Genomic DNA, 18768 nt, shown 5'->3' with positions numbered 1-18768 from the left:
TGGCTCATTTTCCAAACTGATGAGACACTATTCTTCAAAAAGGATCACCTTTTTTACCACAAGAAGTTTCATCATTTCTCAGTAAAGTTATTATTTCTTGATTTGACTTAAAAGAATTTCATTTACTTGTGACAGAATACTCTTGCCATGATCAGTTAAATAGTCAACTCAAGCCAAAACCAATTGGAATTATCAAGTGATCCTAAAATGGGTTTTTACTCTGAAACAAAAAAATTAGAATGCATTTCCTGAAATGCACGTTGTGCTGTGTTGGCCAAGAATTAAAATAAAACAGCCTTGTAATGGAGAATATAAAACTTGCTTATGCAAAAATCTCAGTACTAAAGGCATGCTACCAATTCCAGTGGGTATTGTTGATTTTGGAAATACCTCTAACATTAGACTGCTAAGATGGAGGTTTAGGTTTAAGAAAGTTGAAATGCCCTTCTAAAACTGCAGACCTAAAAATTGTGCTTGGTTTTTGAATTAAGAAAAATAACTTAGTAGGGTTGGTTCCAGTGCAGTGGTGTTTACAACTAATTGATCACAACCAGTTACAGATTCCTTTGTTCCTTCTCCACTCCCACTGCTTCACTTGACCAGCCTTAAAAAAAAAAAAAAAAGAAGAAGAAGAAGAAAAGAAAAAAACTTAGTAGGATTATAATTGCACTGATTACTTAGGATGTAATGACTAATTGAAGTAAGGGATTGTCATCCAGATTCTGATTATTCATTAACAAGTTTGAATCTGCTACTGAACACCATGTCTACTAGTATTATATATTTTAGTACACCATTTGTTTTTAGCTGATTTTTCAAGATCCTGAGAATTAATAGACCTGTTATAGATTTTAAGAGTGACTCATAGTCTACTGATTGAAACTGAGGACTTATGTTTTGTTGGTCTAAGTGAAATTTTTGAAGGCAGCAAATGCTATTGAATTGATTTTGTTTTTATTAATCCAATACTTTTAAGAATGTCTGACTCTGTAATAGCGCAGATGCAGAAATTACATAATGACTATACTAATAAAATCTGGCAAGTCATTTTTAAGTTGAACCTTAAAAATGGTCAAATATTGTTAGTTTCATATGGTTAAACCTGATATTTGTATAAGCCCAGGTACAATTAATTCATCTTAATTATTCAGTAGCATATATGTGTGTTAACTCTGTTTTGATTCTCATTTTCATTCCTTGCTGCCTGTCAACCTTGAAAGTTATTACTTGTTACAAACAGGAAGCAACTTGTCAGAAAATGACTGATATTTTAACATGCATTTGTTATAGCATTTTATAGACAGTATAGGTGTTACACTTGGAACACATATTAGAGGTCCTCTAAGGCCACCCCACTAGCCTCATATGGCAAAATCTCTATGACATCCCCTCCAGGTGGTTATTTCTCTCTGCTTAACCACTTCAGGACATTATACCAAGAGTTTTTGTGTATTATTAGAAAATCTATCTACTGAACTGAAAACTACCTAATTTTAACTCCCTGATCTCAGTTCTGCATTCTGTTAGGAATACCATAAAAAGACTACTGCTTCCAGATGGCAAATGTTTTAATATTAGAAGATAGACATCATATCTCCTACTTTCATCCCCAAGAGAGACAGTTCCAGTTATTTCTAAGACATAGGCTCAAAATTTTAGGATTAAGGATTATTCCCATGGTAATCTGATTTACAAAGTCTAAGCTACTTGCAATTTGAATTCCCCATGTTGCCTATTGCAGTGCCTTGTAAATAATGAACACTGAAAAAATATTTTTTATGACTGTGAAACAGAGAGGATAAATGAGATTTGAGTTTGTCGTCATTCAGTAAATATTTATGGAGAATTTACCACGTGCCCAGAACTGTTCTAGACATTTTGGGGTATATCAGTTAACAAAAGAAGACAAAATCTGCCCTCATGAGTTTGCATATTGTTGTGAAAGACATTCAATAAAGGTCAATTCTGTAATATATTATCAGGTGCTATAATGCCATGAAGTATTATATAATTGGATAATGGTATGAGAGTGAGGGAGTGGGTAGTGCTTCTAATTTAGATTGAAGTAGTCAAGGAAAGCCTGTCTGGTAACAACTGATCAAACAGCTGAATGAAGTGAGGGGGCTTACCCATGTGGATCCTTGAGACAAGAGTGTTCTAAGCAAATGCAAGGGCTTAAGAGTCACTATGGCTGGAGTTGAGTGTGTCAGGACTGAAGGGGAGAGAGAGTTATTGAGGTAGAGAGGAAAATTGTAGGAAGCTGTAAGCTTGAGTAGGGATTTGAGATTTTATTTTAAGTGTGACAGGAAGTCATGAAGCAGAGGAATGACATGATTAGATCTACATTTAAAAAGTATTACTAGTGGGAATAGACTACAAAGGGACAAGAGGGAAAGCAAAGAGATGTGTTATAACCCTATTATCATAGTTTTATAGAGCTTCACTGGCCAGTTAAATAGCTACAGGTCCCAAGTGGCCATTTAAATTTACGTTAATTAAAATTAAATAAAATTTTAAAATTCAGTTCCTCTGTTACACTAGCCACATCTCAAGATTTAATCGCCTTATGTGTCTACAGACAGTCTTCTCAATTTAATGATTTTTTGATTTTACAATGGTGCAAAAGCTATAGACATTCCATAGAAACTGCACTTGGAATTTTGAATTTGGATCTTTTCCTGGGCTAGCAATATGAGGTAGGATACTCTCTTACGATGCTGGGCAGTGGCAGTGAACCACAGCTTCCAGTCAGCCATGCAGTCACAAGGATAAACAACTGATGTTGGGCTCTACACTCTACTGAATTCAATAAATAACATGAGGCCGGGTGTGGTGGCTCACGCCTATAATCCTAGCACTCTGGGAGGCCTAGGCGGTGGATTGCTCATGGTCAATAGTTCGAAACTAGCCTGAGAAAGAAAAAGACCCCATCTACTAAAAATAGAAAGAAATTAATTGGGCAACTAATACATATAGAAAAAATTAGCCAGGCATGGTGGCGCATGCCTGTGGTCCCAGCTACTCGGGAGGCTGAGGCAGAAGGATTGCTTGAGCCCAGGAGTTTGAGGTTGCTGTGAGCTAAGCTGACACCATGGCACTCACTCTAGCCTGGGCAACAAAGCGAGACTCTCTCAAAAAAAAAAGAGAGAGAGAGAGAATAAATTACATGAAATATTCAACACTTGGTTATAAAATAGGCTTTGTGTTAAATGATTTTGCCCAACTTCAGGCTAATGTAACTGTTTGAGCATGTTTAAGATAGGCTAGGCTAAGCTATGATGTTTAGTAGATTAGGTGTATTAATTATGAGTAGAAACAACTTTGATTCTAGGGAAAATAAATGGAAGAATAAGCCTAAATAACTTCATAAGTCACAGATGAAGCTTAATAAATACGTGTATTGCAGTAATTACAACAATTTCAACTTAGTATTTGGAAAATAGTCAAAATTCTACTCAAATTGTTCCATTCTAAAAATGATTTTCATATTATCAGTTTCCATTTTTAAAAATTTTACATATTTCTGTTTTTAAAAATATAATTTTTATATCTAAGCAGTGACATGAGATATTCATACTGAATCTTTCCAAATCCTGAGCACTTTGATTTCTTCTTAGGAGGAGTGGAAAAGAGGGTTGGGGAAGGCAACAGACCAAATTTCAATCGTATTTCCATATTTCTTCTTCTTTCTCTTTTCTTTTCTTTTTCTTTTTCTTTTTCTTTTCTTTTTTTTTTTTTTTTTTTTGAAATAGGGTCTGGCTCTGTTGCTGGGGCTGGAGTGTAGTGGTGTCATCATAGCTCACTGCAACTGCCAACTCCTGCCTCAGCCTCTGGAGTAGCTGGGACTAAACGCAGGCAGGGGCCACCAGACTTGGCTAACTTTTTTGTTGTTGTTGTAGAGACTGGGTGTCTGTATTGCCCAAGCTGTTCTCAAATTTCTGGGCTCAAGTGATTCTCCTGCTTCAGCCTCCCAGAAGTCCTAGGATTACAAGCATAAGCACTGCTCCAGGCCCCATATTTCCATATTTCTAAATGCCTTTTCTAACATCTCAGATTATTACATTTGGCTGAAGGTGGAACTTTTCTAAGAGTAATATTAGTGGTAAGAGAGATCATTTCTGCAGCTAAATTTTAGAAGATAGAATCCAACAATAAGCTAGTTATTCTCTTTTTAATTCTCTTTCAGTACTTTTGATGAGGTAATAGAGAAAGTCCCAGTTCGGTGCTAGTTTGTTTGTTTGACTTGCTAATATCCCTTTTTAACAAATCAAGACATGACCCAAGCTTGGAATGTTGCTGCACAGGCAGGAAACCCTTGTGTAGCTCATATTTAATGACATTATTATGTTTTCATTTATTGTGCTGATAATTGACTTTTGTACTTAACCTTCTATTTATGGAACAATTTGCTGGTTTCCCATTAAAGGAAAAATATTGATCTAATATTTTCTTTTTAAATAGATAAATTCAAAAATAAAAATGAGTATTTAAAAAATATTAAGTAAATGACACTTGGATATGGTAAGATTATGAGTAGGAAATAAAGCTTAAGGAAATCCTGTTTTTAAGAGAAAATGAGTAATTTAGCAAGATAGTTAATGCATTTAGCAAGATGTGTAATGCATTACACATATGAGCTATTTGTATAAGGGAACAGAGCAAAAAGTTCTAGAACTTTTCTCCAAGTTTCATGACCCAGGACTATATGTTAGAGCATCATATCTAAATAGCCAACATTGCTGATGTAATGAAACATATATACTAGAGCTCAATTAAATTTAATTTTCAAGTTACATCATAAAATTTGCTCATTTATATACATTTAATATTTCCCTATTTAACAAAAGAAATCGTATTTGTATAAGATATTTTCCACTAACTCGGTGCATTACTTTCTCTTCTTTCTAATTGCTAGCCAGTTTCACCTCTGGAAATTATACAGGTGATTTTAGAAATAAATGTCAAATAACTATTACCATGTTGTAACTCCTGCTCCGTTTTCTTTATATACTTCTAAACCCAAGTGTTTAGAAGTAATTAATTACTCAGGGCTAATGGTTCCCTTCTTTTTGTTTACCAATATATTGCCTCAGAAGACTCACTCTCCCCTGCTTTTCCTAAAGCCTCCAGTGTCTCCCTAAAACAGACCATTACCTTTAACTGGATCTTGTCCTGCCTGTTTCTCACTGGCTTATTGAATTCTGCATGCTTAGGAGGCAGACAAAGCCTAGCCTGGGGTGTACATTGATTACACTGTAGGCTATGAATATAGACAGAAATCCTTTGTTGGGAGTGTGATCATTTTAACAATTAGTGGATCAAAAACTCTTATATTAACAACAGGAATGGAATGTTTAATTAAAAAAAATTTATCTCCATTTTCAAAAATGTAGCCTTTATGTATCATCTTGACTTTACCATATAAATTTTCATTGGGTTCAGTTCTACTCTCGAGTTCTTAGAATTATGGCAAAGCACTGCTGAAGATAATGGAGTTTATTATAAAGTTAGCCTGCCTCTTTAATGAAATATGTGTTTACAGTCCCTTGAACACAACTCTAGAATACAAAAAGGTCTGAACAAGCAAAAGTGTTTTTATAACTCACTTGAATACAAAACTTGACCTGAGCTTTTTTGGGTGACAAAACCTGACTGTTGACATGAAGCTATTTGTAGTTTTTATTTATCCCATTTAGTGTGAATATTCATAGGTTTACTGCAGAGATGTTAATGTGTTTGATTACTGGGTGCTACCCTGTACCTTTGCTGGAGATGTTTCAGAATATACAATATAAGCACTTTGTTGCATTTCTGAAGTAACACAGCTGGTCCAGAGTTTCTCATCAGTGGTTGGGAAGCTGTGTATAAATAAGAGCGCGCATGATAGAAAAAGTGAGATGAGATTTTTTTTTCTTTTCTTTTTCTTTCTCATTCTTTTCCTTCTTTTTCAGTCATAGTTTTCTTGCTTCTTCCTAATAGTAGCAATAATCCAACAAGTGATACCAAATATGCTGAGTTCTATCCTTGATACATTTTTAAATGACTCTCATAAAATCAGTAGTTCATTGTTTGTTATAGAATCCATAACCTTTAATAAACACCATTTTTTCCTAAAACCTTCTCTTTGTATCTCCAAAAGATCATTTGTGATTTGCTAAGTAATTTGAATTTTATACTGAAGCCCATGAAAATGCACTGACAAATTTCAGGGCATGCCATAAAATTATAAAATTTGAATTTTTAAAAGATCATTTCAATGATAGAGTAGAACTAATAAAGATCTTGAACTACAGATTTGGGAATGATCAGTATGCAAGTGATGGACAAAGTCAAGGGTTTGGATAAAGTCACTCAGAAAGACTGTATAAAGAAAAAGGGCCAAATATAGAAACCTAAAGGAGACTAGAATTAAAAGATAGAGAAAGAGAAAGAAGAGCCTGCAAAGGTAACTGCAAAGAAATAGCCTGAAAAATAAGAAAAACCAGAAGATTGTTATGTTAGAGAGGATGAAAGAAAAGTTTCAAACAGAAGATCAGTAGAATGTAAGATTAAGAAAGTAGATTTTATGTCAGCTTGTCTGGGTTCAAATCACTAGCTCTGTAACTTTTGGCAAATTATTTAATATTTCTAGGCTCAGTTTTATTCTCAAAACAAGTTATTAACACATCCTGTATCACAAGATGTTGGCAAGTATTAAATGAGATGCACATGATATCCATGGTTCAGGAATTAATAGGGAATAACCAATCAATAATTGCTATTCATCATTATCAATCTTAAGCAACACAGAAATGCCATGACTATATGGATATCATAGGTAACTTTACCAAAAAAGTTTCACTCAAGTAGAAGGTGAGAAAGCAAACGGATACAGAGTAGGAAGTAACAGAATCTTAAGTGTTGACTAATTTCTAAAGGCTTGGTTGGTGGTAAAAGGAGTGAAGTTAGGACAACAAATTTGAAGGTAGGGATAGATGATGCTTGCTTTGATTTTACAGATGTAAGAAATTTAGTGTTTATTTGCTAAGGGGAAGAGCCAGTAAAGAGGTTGAAGGTACAGGAGGAGGTAGGTGACCAATAGGGAAGGTCATAAAGGTTAAAGAATGATTACCTTTTCAATAATACTTTATCTGGCCCACTGAAGTCAAAGGGAAAGAAGCATGTGTGCAGGCAGAAATAAGTTATGTGGAAAACACGAATTTATTATCTCACACTTGTTGGTCAGGAGTCTAGGCATAGATAAATTAGTTGGTTCTCCTCTTTAGGATCTCACCAGCTTGAAATAAGGGCATCAGCCAGGACTGTTATCTCATCTGAGACTCAGAATCCTCTGTCGAGCTTACTAGTTGTTAGTAGAATACAGTGCTTGTGATTGTAGGACCATTTTCTTGTTGGTTGTTGGCTGGATCCACTGTCAGCGGCCACCCTTAGGTCCTTGCCCTGTGCCTGCCTACATAGGCAATTCACAGCATGAATCCTGAGGGCCATGTCAGAATTTTGCCTACCATGCTAATTTGTTTATCACAACATAAAAGACAAGAATATTTTTACTTGGTCTTTGAGCTTTATCCATATTTGTTTCCTTTGGTGGATGTCCATTCAGACTTTTTAAGTCTATAGTTCTGGAGGAAGATCAGCAAGATCCTGAAGCCAATGACCTTAACATAAATTAGTGAGTAGAAAGGAAGGGTGATGTAGAAAGACAATACTCAACACCACAATTCTCCCATTACATTTTTTTCTGTTGGTACCTCCCAGTTGGTGAAGACAAAGAGAAAAAAAAATGTGAAATTAGGGATTTTGTTCCTCCTTGTTTTTACTTTTCCCCTAAGTGTAAATGATGCAGAGAGGGATTGCAGAATTTGAGTTTTTCTTGTTATTTGAAGCTGACCTTTGAAAGCAGGGAACAGCTATACATGATTTCTATTTAGATACGTAGTTGACAGAGCCAGAGGTCCAGAAAGGGAATTTAGACTTTTGTTTATTTTAGTTTCTCTGTTTCACAGGGAAAGCCTAATGGAAGAGTTGACAAATACTGAAAAGTAAACATTGCTCAAACCTCAATAAAACTATTTAGATACGTGCTGTTTTCTACCTTAAGGCAACATCCAATTAAAACTTCACTAAGTTTTACCTCTTTTTCTCCTTAAAATCCCAATTTTTTCTTAGTTTTTCCTAACTATATTAGGCAATAATGTTTCTCTACTATCTGATCTATAACTACCTAATATGAAATATGAATTACTTATAACATAATTATTATATAATTCAGTATTATGCATATTATTTAGTATTAAAGAAATATTAATGTATATATTTTATTAGAGAGGGTAGCTCTTAGTCTTCTACAGCTCTAATAGTACTTTTATTGGTGAGGATGTGGAGAAATTAGAGCATTTTGTACTGTTAGTGGGAATGTACAGTGGTGCAGCTACTATGAAAAACAGCATGGCACTTCCTCAAAAAATAAAAAATAGAATTACCATATGATTTAGCAGTTCAGCTTCTGGGTACACAGTTGATCCTTGAACAACAATGGTGTAAACCGAGTGGGTCCACCTGTACGTGGATTTTTTTCAGTAAAAGTTACACCAAGTGTGCTTGCTTCTCCTGCCTACCTTTCTACCTTCTACACCTCTTCTGCCTCTGCCAATCCTAAGATAGCAAATCCAACCCTGCTTCTTCCTCCTCCTCAGCCTACTCAATGTGAAGGTGATTCAGAGGAAAGCTTTTATGATCCACTTCCACTAACTGAATAGTAAATATGTTTTATCCTCTTTATGATTTTCTTAATAATTTTTTTCCTAGCTTACTTTATTGTACTAATACAATGTATAATATGTATAACTTATAAAATAAGAGTTAATTGACAGGTTATGTTATTGTTAAGGCTTCCAGTCAATAGCAGGCTCTTAGTAGTTTTTTTTTTTTTGAGACAGAGTCTTACTTTGTTGCCCAGGCTAGAGTGAGTGCCGTGGTGTCAGCCTAGCTCACAGCAACCTCAAACTCCTGGGCTCAAGCGATCCTCCTGCCTCAGCCTCCCGAGTACCTGGGACTACAGGCATGCGCCACCATGCCCGGCTAAGTTTTTTCTATATAATATTAGTTGGCCAATTAATTTCTTTCTATTTATAGTAGAGACGGGGGTCTTGCTCTTACTCAGGGTGGTTTCGAACTCCTGACCTTGAGCAGTCTGCACGCCTCAGCCTCCCAGAGTGCTAGGATTACAGGTGTGAGCCACCACGCCCAGCCAGTAGTTAAGTTTTTGAGGAGACAAAAGTTATATGCAGATTTTTGACTTCACGGACGGTCAGTACCCCTAACCTCTGTGTTGTTCAAGAGTCAGCTATATATCCAAAAGAATTAAAAGCAGCATCCCAAAGAGATATTTGCATACTCATGTTCACCGCAGCATTATTTATAAAAGCCAAGAGCTAGAAATAACCCGAATCTCCATAAACAGATGAATGGATAAAGAAAATGTGGTGTATACATACAATGAATATTATGCATCCTTAAAAAAGAAGAAAATCCTGTCACATGCTACAACATGGATGAACTTTGAGGACATTACTCGAAGCAAAATAATCTAGTCACAAATAGACAAAACTATATGATTCTACTCATATGAAGTATCTAAAATAGTCAAAATCATAGAAACAGAAAGTAAAAAGTTGGTTACTAGCAGGGGGAAGGGGAATTAGTATTTAATGGGTATAGAGTTTCAGTTTTACAAGGTGAAAAAAGTTCCAGAGATCTGTTGCATAATGAAGTGAATATACTTAACATTACTGAACTATACACTTAAAAATGGTTAAGATAGTACTGAAATGTTATAATTTTTTGGCCACAATAACAAAGTGGGAGAAGTGAATTTTTAGAAAACAAATACATAATTTATTATTCTTTTTTAAAAAGCATGTGTTACTTGAAGTTGGGGTTTAGTTTCTTCTGACAATAAAAATATCCAGTCAGCTTCATGGGACAAAGAAAAGGATTGCTGTTTCAACTTTGGTTGGGTTTAGTTTGTTTTTCTCTCTTTAACAGCTTTATTGATGCATAATTGACATATAAACTGTACATATTTCAAGTATACAATTTGTTAAGTTTTTTTTTTTTTTTTTTTTTTTGAGACAGTCTTGCTCTGTTGCCTGGGCTAGAGTGCCATGGCATCAGCCTAGCTCACAGCAACCTCAAACTCCTGGGCTCAAGCAATCCTCCTGCCTCAGCCTCCCGAGTAGCTGGGACTACAGGCTGGGACTACAGGTGTGCGCCACCATGCCCAGCTAATTTTTTCTATATTTATATTTTTAGTTGTCCAGCTAATTTCTTTCTATTTTTAGTAGAGATGGGGGTCTCACTCTTGCTCAGGCTGGTCTCAAACTCCTGAGTTCAAGTGATCCTCCTGCCTCGGCCTCCCAGAGTGCTAGGATTACAGGCATGAGCCACTGCGCCTGGCCCCAATTTGTTAAGTTTCGACGTTTTTGTGTACCTACTGGGACCATCATCACAATCAAAATAATGAACATATCCATCACCTCCAAATGTTTTCTCATGCCCCTTTTTAATACTTCCCACATGCCTCTCCATAGGACAGTGCCAATCTCAAGCAACCACTGATCTGATTTCTGTAATTATAGATTAATTTGCATTTTCTACAGTGTTGAATAAGTGTCATCATGCAGCATGTATTTTTTGGTCTTGCTTCCTTTTTTCAGCATAATTATTTGAGATTTATCCAAGTTGTTGCATGTGTTTGTTACAGTAACAGTGTTACTGATTTGCATTCCATTGTGAGGATATACTAAGATTCCCTTATATGTTCACCTGTTGAAAGCTTTGCTTATTTCCAGTTTTCAACTATTCAAAATAAAGCTGTTGTGAACACTTGTATACAAGTCTTTTGTATGGATATGTGCTTTAATTTCTGTTGGGTAAACAGCTTGGAGTAGGATGGCTAGGTCATATGCGAGGTGTATGTTTAACTTTTTAAGAAAAACATATTAGCAGTTTTCCAAAGGGTACCATTTTACATTCCCACTAGCAATGTATGGAGAGTTCCAGTTACTCTACATCTTTGTCAACATTTAGTATGGTCAGTCTTTAAAATTTTAGATAGTCTGATAGCTATGTAGCAGCATCTCATTGTTTTATTTTTGTTGCCCTAACGTGTAATGATGTTGAACATTTTTCATGCACTCATTTGCCATCCATATGTCTTCTTTTTTTTTTTTTTTTTTTTTTGAGACAGAGTCTCGCTTTGTTGCCCAGGCTAGAGTGAGTGGCATGGCATCAGCCTAGCTCACAGCAACCTCAATCTTCTGGGCTCAAGCGATCCTGCTGCCTCAGCCTCCCAGTAACTGGGACTACAGGCATGTGCCACCATGCCCAGCTAATTTTTTTTTTCTATATATTAGTTGGCCAATTAATTTTTTTTAGTAGAGACGGGGTCTCACTCTTGCTCAGGCTGATTTCGAACTCCTGACCTTGAGCAATCCGCCCGCCTCGGCCTCCCAGAGTGCTAGGATTATAGGCGTGAGCCACTGCGCTCGGCCATATATCTTCTTTGGTGAAGTGCCAATTCAAATTTTTTGCCCATTAAAAAAAAATTAGATTGTTTGTTTTTCTATTATATATTTTAGATACAAGTCCTTTATCAGTTATATGATTTGCAAGTATTTTCTCTTAGTTTGTGGCTCATCTTTTCAAGTTTTTAACACTCATTTTCAAATAGAGATTTTAATTTTGATGAATTCCAGTTTATCAATTTTTTTCTTTTAGGAATCATGCACTTGGGTCATAACTACAAAAACATTGCCTAACCCAAGTCACAACTTTTTATTGGCCTTCAAGGTATTATTGTGCATAGAAAAGCTTATTGAAAATTATTTTTAAATGAATATTCTTATTAAATTAAAATTTCTAAAGCCTTGTTCCTAAGCTTTTAAGATCAATTCAATTATTTTATTCTACTTGTTGAAAATTTTAATAGTCACTTTTAAGAGGCTTTTTGATTGAGTGCATAATCCCATTTTAAAATCTAGTCAGTTAAAATCCCTGAAGTATTCTAAACTGCATTCATATAATTAAAAGCCAGGTGTTTTGTTTTGTTTTGTTTTGTTTTGTTTTTTGAGACAGAATCTCACTTTGTTACCCAGGCTAGAGTGAGTGCTGTGGCATCAGCCTAACTCACAGCAACCTCAAACTCCTGGGCTCAAGTGATCCTCCTGCCTCAGCCTCCCGAGTAGTTGGGACATGCGTACAGGCATGAGCCACCATGCCTGGCTGATTTTTTCTATATATATTAGTTGGCCAATTCATTTCTTTTTATTTATAGTAGAGATGGGGTCTCACTCTTGCTCAGGCTGGTTTCAAACTCCTGGGCTTGAGCGATCTACCCACCTTGGTCTCCCAGACTGCTAGGATTACAGGAGTGAGCCACCGCGCCCATCCTCTCTGTTTCCTTGTTTCTGTCCTTCTCCAACCTGTGGCAGTGTATCTGGCTCCTGATACAGGATGCTCCTTCACTCTGTGTGCCCTCTCCCCTCTTCATCTTGCTGCTGCCTCAGGGTGGTAACCAAAGTCTTTAGAATCCTAAAGTGTGCGTCAGGCACCTTCTGCTATGTCCCCCGAAACTCCGGGGAACATATATCAAGTACTCCAAGGGGTCCCACTGAAGCTTCTTGAGATGAAAGGAAGGCACCTTTCCCACACCCCTCCCACATTGGAGTAGACATGAACATCAGCACAACTCTCTTCAAAGAAATTCTTGTGCAATCCTCTCTGCTCTTTACACCGTGTGTAGGCTTTAGAGCTATCTAACCGGTTCTCAGACATATTGCTTGGGAAATTTGCTGCAGGGTAGTCTTTCTCACAAGTCACGCTGGTATCTGGTTGCTAATAGTATCTGGATGCCTCTGTTGAAACTTCCAGCGGAGGCATCTCTGTTATTGGTATGTTTCATGTAAAAGATAATAGCTCAAATATCTCTTAGGAAAAAGCTTCTGTTTTTCCCTTGAGTAAATGTGCTAGTGTATAACAAAGTACATGAGAACCTACAAATTTTTGGTGTGGACCAGGCATCTAAACAAATGTACTTCTTGTATGAGCTAAATAAAAACTCTTTTGGCTATTTCAGAGCAATATCTTATATCTTCCCTTCTAAGATCCACATTGTACACATAAATAGACGCCATTCAGAGGCACACTTTAAGCCTAAAATGTTTTAGCAAACATTTGGAAAGGAAATTGAAAAAGGATAAGGCCGCTCTCACTTATAGCTGGAATTGCTTTTTTTTTCAATCCGGATTTTTTTATAAATGTAAATTAGAAGAAAATAGTAGCATTTCTTGTTAGTTGAGTAAACAAAATCTTAGACAAAAGCTTTTGTCTAAAACAGATGTTTTTATTGGTTAACTTTAAAATTTAACGAAGGACTTAATTACAGAAAATAAGTATTTAACATTTTTAACTCCCTCTAGCGTCTTTTCCAAATCCATCAGCTTCTGCCTACCAATAGATATACACTGCACATTATGCTTAAATTGGTTTGTTTGGGTAGAAATCTTAGTAATCACAGGAAAGAACGGTTTTCTTTTTAAGGAGTGTTAATTCAGGAAAATATATATAGGAAGATTTTGACTAGCTGCATTTTCCTCTTCCAACATAAAAATAGGATTATTGAGCCCATAGAAAATCTTAAGTTTTATCAGTATATCACTTACTTAATTGAATGCCATTTGAAAAATTGACACTACAAAAATGTCACTACAGAGACACTTTTCTGATCTTTTGTTAGTTTAGCCTCTGTAGAATCTTCATTACAAACCATGTTCACATAACCTCTTTCTTTGGCATAACCACCCCAAAATGGCATTTGTATTGTTATTATTATTCCCATGTTACAGAACGGAAACTGAGATTTAGAGATAAAATGACTCCCAGAGAAAGGGCTAATTGGCAGCAAAGCAGAGTCTAGAAATAGTTAATTCCATTCAGTGCAAAATTTATAGTTATAGTATATTTATTAGAGATAATAGAAATCAATTAGTGAATGGAAGGAAGAAATGTGTTCTATATTATTTCCAACTTCTCCTACCATAGGGTCTCCTCTCTACTCCTTGTATGTGGGATGAATAGGATGAAACCTGGAACTGAAATCTAAGAGGCCTCCGTTCAGTCTGCTTTGGTTTAATCATCTGCAGTTTGGTGCCTCCTGGTATCCTGGGGTTTTTGTCTTCTCCCATGAAGTAGACACCACCACTGTTCTCCAGTTCTGTCACTGAGGATGACTAGGGCAAGTGATTGTTTTAAGAGTTTTTTTCTTTCCTCCAATTCATTTACCGTCTATAAGTTTACGACTGCTGGATTATATTTAGATCAAATACCATATTGAGAAATTAAATTGTCAGGGGGCCCATAGTCTATCATTGATATAGAGCTTTTACCACTGCAAGTGCAGTTAAGTTGCTAATGCTTAGACCATCTATTATTTTTGTTTCGCAGGTAATATGCACGTGTCACTAGCTGAGGCCCTGGAGGTTCGGGGTGGACCACTGGAGGAGGAAGAAATATGGGCTGTACTAAATCAAAGTGCTGAAAGTCTCCAAGAATTATTCAGAAAAGGTAAGCTGGGTTTTTTTATTTTAAGTATTGGATAGCTAAAAAACAGATACAAGGTCAGAGATCAGATTTTTGTTCAGTATTCCTGTGCCTTTGTTTTAACAAGCCCTCAAGGACAATCTGGTGCATGATAAAGTTTGAGAACCATTTATAGGATAGAATTGCTAAAGACTTGGAGCCTTGGGAACTTTATGGAAAGATGTAAGATCAACCACTGACTGAGTACAGGAAGGTGAAGAGAATAAGGGAAGAGTATTTGGGGGCAAATGATATAGTTTTGTTGTTGATGTTGTTTTCCAGTTCAGGGACAGGAACTTGAACAAAGCAGTATTAGGGTTCACCCATTTTTGGTATAACCTAGATGTTTGAAGATCTTTGATTATAATTAGGATTAATCTAAAGAAAATTTATTCGTTTTATCTAATATCGTTTACCAAAAATCTGGCAACTTTAAACAAGCCCTGTTGCTTTGTTTGCTTCACTTTAATTTTGCAGAATAATTTCAGAGAATTTGGGAGTATGGGTACTCCAGAGTATAGAGCAGGTAGCCATGCTCCAAAGGTGTTGTTGAAGGAAAGGTATGTTGGTGGCATAACTCAGTTAATAATAGTCAATTAATATTTAAGAAACATCTGCTACTTGTGAGATATTGTATAGAAGATCCCAATAAGTAGGTGTCACTGTTGCCCTTAAGGGATTTATTCAGATAAGACAGATGCATGTGAAAAGTTTACCACTTCAAAACAGTGTGCCAGATGAGTGACAGAGACAATAGGTACTACAGATGTTCAGAGGAGGGAGAGAGAATACCTCTTTTTATTATACTAATGGCAAGATCACTGCCCAGGCTATGACTCATAGAATATAAAGCATCTTATATAGTGTAAGTACCTAAGGCTTTTTTTTTTTCTTCAAATTTCATAATGTTATAGAGATTGAATGTTTGAATATAAAGTTCTTGTCATTGAGAGGCAATTATTGCATAATATATTGGCACATTAAAAGAGACTTACCAAATGTGTTATAAAATTAATTGTGAGGAGGCTATATCTTAAATACTGCCCAATGGGAGCTGGTTACCATAAGTCTCCCAGTCTAATTCACAGAGTATCAGTAATACAGAAAAATTGAATTTGGCTTCTTTAGCAGTTTGGAGATTACCAACTATTATGATTGCCAATTGGAAATTTCTATTTATTTGAAGGAAACAGATGCTTATTTGATTTAATAATATCTGAAATCTATGATTTTTCATTTCTTTCATTTAATAATATAATGTCTGTCACAGTTCTCCTATCTCTTGTAACAAACTGGAATTATTAGTTTGCTTATATTTTATTTATTTATTTAGTTAGTTAGAGACAGAGTCTCACTTTGTTGCCCGGGCTAGAGTGCTATGGCGTCAGCCTAGCTCACAGCAACCTCAAACTCCTGGGCTCAAGCAATCCTGCTGCCTCAGCGTCCCGAGTAGCTGGGACTACAGGCATGCGCCACCATGCCTGGCTAATTTTTTCTATATATATTAGTTGGTCAATTAATTTCTTTTTATTTATAGTAGAGATGGGGTCTCATTCTTGCTCAGGCTGGTTTTGAACTCCTGACCTGGAGCAGTCCACCCGCCTGGGCCTCCCAGAGTGCTAGGATTACAGGCATGAGCCACTGAGCCCCGCCTATTTTGCTTATATTTTAGATAAATGATGGTGGTTTTAGTTTTCTAGTAGACACTCTTATGAATAACCCTGGGAGTGTTGGGTGGTAAAAAGCAGGTAAATACAATGATCTGTAAGTTTATTTGTTTTTCTAAAATGTGTTCTTGTCAATGGCTTTTTCCCCTATCCTCTCGAATTTGTACGTTGCTCCTTTGCCTTTTTCACTATATGAATGCAAGCGTGCTGTTGACATTTCTATAAGAGAAGGCTAGAAATAAGCATTTCTGTTGGGATTTTGAACAAAGGTCAATAAAATTATCTATTTCTTATCTTTTTAAGCCTTCCAGAAATTTAAGATTTTAAACATGTTTTCAAACACACTCATTGTGGTTATTATTCACAGAATAATGGTATCTAAATTGAAAGACACCATCTTCCCGAATGAGTTTCTTTTTAGAGGAGGAGCTGTGTAAAACTTTTAAGAATCATGCAATTCCAAACATTTAAAAGTTGAAGTTGATGATAGGTGGTTCTCCTTTTGTTATAAGTTTCTTAGTGTTATTGCCTTGTGGTTGTTAAAACTTGCAATCTGTTTAATTACTTCTTAGAATTTTTTGAGATTTTCTTATGATCTTACACATGGTCTGTCTCTGTAAATATTCTGTGGTGATTTGAAAAGAATGTATATTTTCTATTTCTGAGCTATAGCTTAAGCTTGTTAATGTTTGTGCTTTAAAAATTTTCTATATCCTTATTACTTTGTATGCTTGATCTGTCAAATTCTTAGGGATACTTAAAATCACCTACCAGTATTATGCTTTTGTCTGTCTTCTGTAATTGTGTATTTTCATGTAATTTTGTATGATATTTATAATGGCTAATGACTAATATAAATGGACTGTGTCTTTTATAAATCTACTTTTTTAAATCTTTTTACAACTCTTTGCATTAAATTCTATATAATCTACTCTTAATATTGCCACCTTTGTTTTCCTTGCCATTTACCAGTTATATCTTTTCTCCTTTCTTTATTTTTACATCCTCTGTGTTTTAATTTAGGTTTTTTGTTTTGGGTTGTGTTTTTTTTTTTTTTTTTGTAAATAGTAGATAGCTAGATTTTACTTTTTACCTAGCTAAAGAGTTGCTATTCTTTAGTTAGGAAATTAAATGTGGTCATTGAAATAAAAGTTCTGGAGGAATTTCACTAAGATCTTTTTATATTATGACTTACTAATTATATGCCTCTCAATTCATCTTATTAACTGATTGAGAAGCATAGCTTATGTCAGAAAAAATATGCATTTAAGATTTTAGCTTTTACATCGTGGAAGAATTCATGTAGGGACTCAGTGGTCCTACGTAATAAAAAACAATGCTATTCTCCTACTCTTTCTGGATAATCTTTAGAAGTGAGATTATTGCTGCCTTTAAAATTTTAGCTTACAGTTATATTATTGCCCCAAATATTTTTTTTTAGTTGCAGAACTGTTGCTCTCTGTAGAAAACAGCTCTTTTGAATCTATGAGATTTTAAGATGTTAGATTTGTTGATTAATTGATGCTAAAATGGATAAACAAAAAGATAATGAAGTATTTAATAAAGAAGAGTAATTTTAAAAAGCAAGGTTCATTATCTATATGGAAAAAAATTCAAAGAGATTGACCAGCAAGTATCCTGCAAAACTTGAGAAGACCATGTTGTATATGGAAAACAAATTTGAGTAAGGTTACAGAGAACAGGGCTTATAAAATTCTTTGTGTTTCAGTATAAACTTTTGCTTATTGTGAGTCAAAATGACAAATTATTAAAGAAAGCTGTAGCAGATATTAAACTTCTTTTTTTCTTTGTAAAGTGAAAATTAGTAAACAGACAATACTGCTGAGGAGATCACCTGGATATTAAAAATGGGAGGGAGTTCAGGTTCATAGAGCATTGAGTGAGAAGATCCAACATACTTCTAATGAATTTCCTTCCTCCAGAAGGAAAATGAAAAACATAGGAAACAGAATAATACATGAAGATATAATGGTTGAGAATTTTGAGAAATGCTGAGGTATATAGATCATTTGAGTTCTAAAAGCTTAAGTCACAGTCAAAATGAATAAAAATAAATTTGTACCCAAGTTCAGGAGATTAGAAATATAGAACACCATAGTCAAGGAGAAGCTTTTTAAAGCAGAGAAGAAAAGACAGATGCATTACCTACAAAGAAAAAAGAATTAGTTATAACTTCAACTCTAGCCATACGAAAGCAATTTATATAACCAAAACATTTGTACCCCTGTAATATTCTAAAATAAAAAAAATATTAAATTAAATTTAAAAAGCCAAAATAAGTCCAATGACAGATAAAAAAAGAAAAAAGTAGGTTAATAGCAGACTTAACAGCAATAATAAAATCAGAATTTGGTAGTATTAAATAAATTTTTTAAACTGCATAATTTAAAAAAAATAGAATCTTAAAACTTCCGTGAGAATATCTCATACTTAAAAAGAA

General features: G+C 35.2%; 1 protein-coding gene across 8 annotated transcripts in view; it reads left to right on the top strand.

Annotated features, from left to right (window-relative positions):
* Nucleotides 1–18768, top strand: part of PTPN13 (protein tyrosine phosphatase non-receptor type 13) — a 174388-nt gene that overhangs the window by 22062 nt on the left and 133558 nt on the right. For all 8 annotated transcript variants that reach the window (XM_075998654.1, XM_075998656.1, XM_075998655.1 and 5 more), the window contains exon 2: nucleotides 14506–14625. In XM_075998654.1, the coding sequence (XP_075854769.1) occupies nucleotides 14511–14625 (115 nt within the window). In that variant the 5' untranslated portion in view covers nucleotides 14506–14510. The remainder of the gene's footprint in view (nucleotides 1–14505; nucleotides 14626–18768) is intronic.

This window comes from Microcebus murinus, chromosome 29, assembly GCF_040939455.1.
Source record: "Microcebus murinus isolate Inina chromosome 29, M.murinus_Inina_mat1.0, whole genome shotgun sequence".
In the NCBI taxonomy this organism is placed as follows: domain Eukaryota; kingdom Metazoa; phylum Chordata; class Mammalia; order Primates; family Cheirogaleidae; genus Microcebus; species Microcebus murinus.
This window is presented reverse-complemented; position numbering and strand designations above follow the sequence as displayed.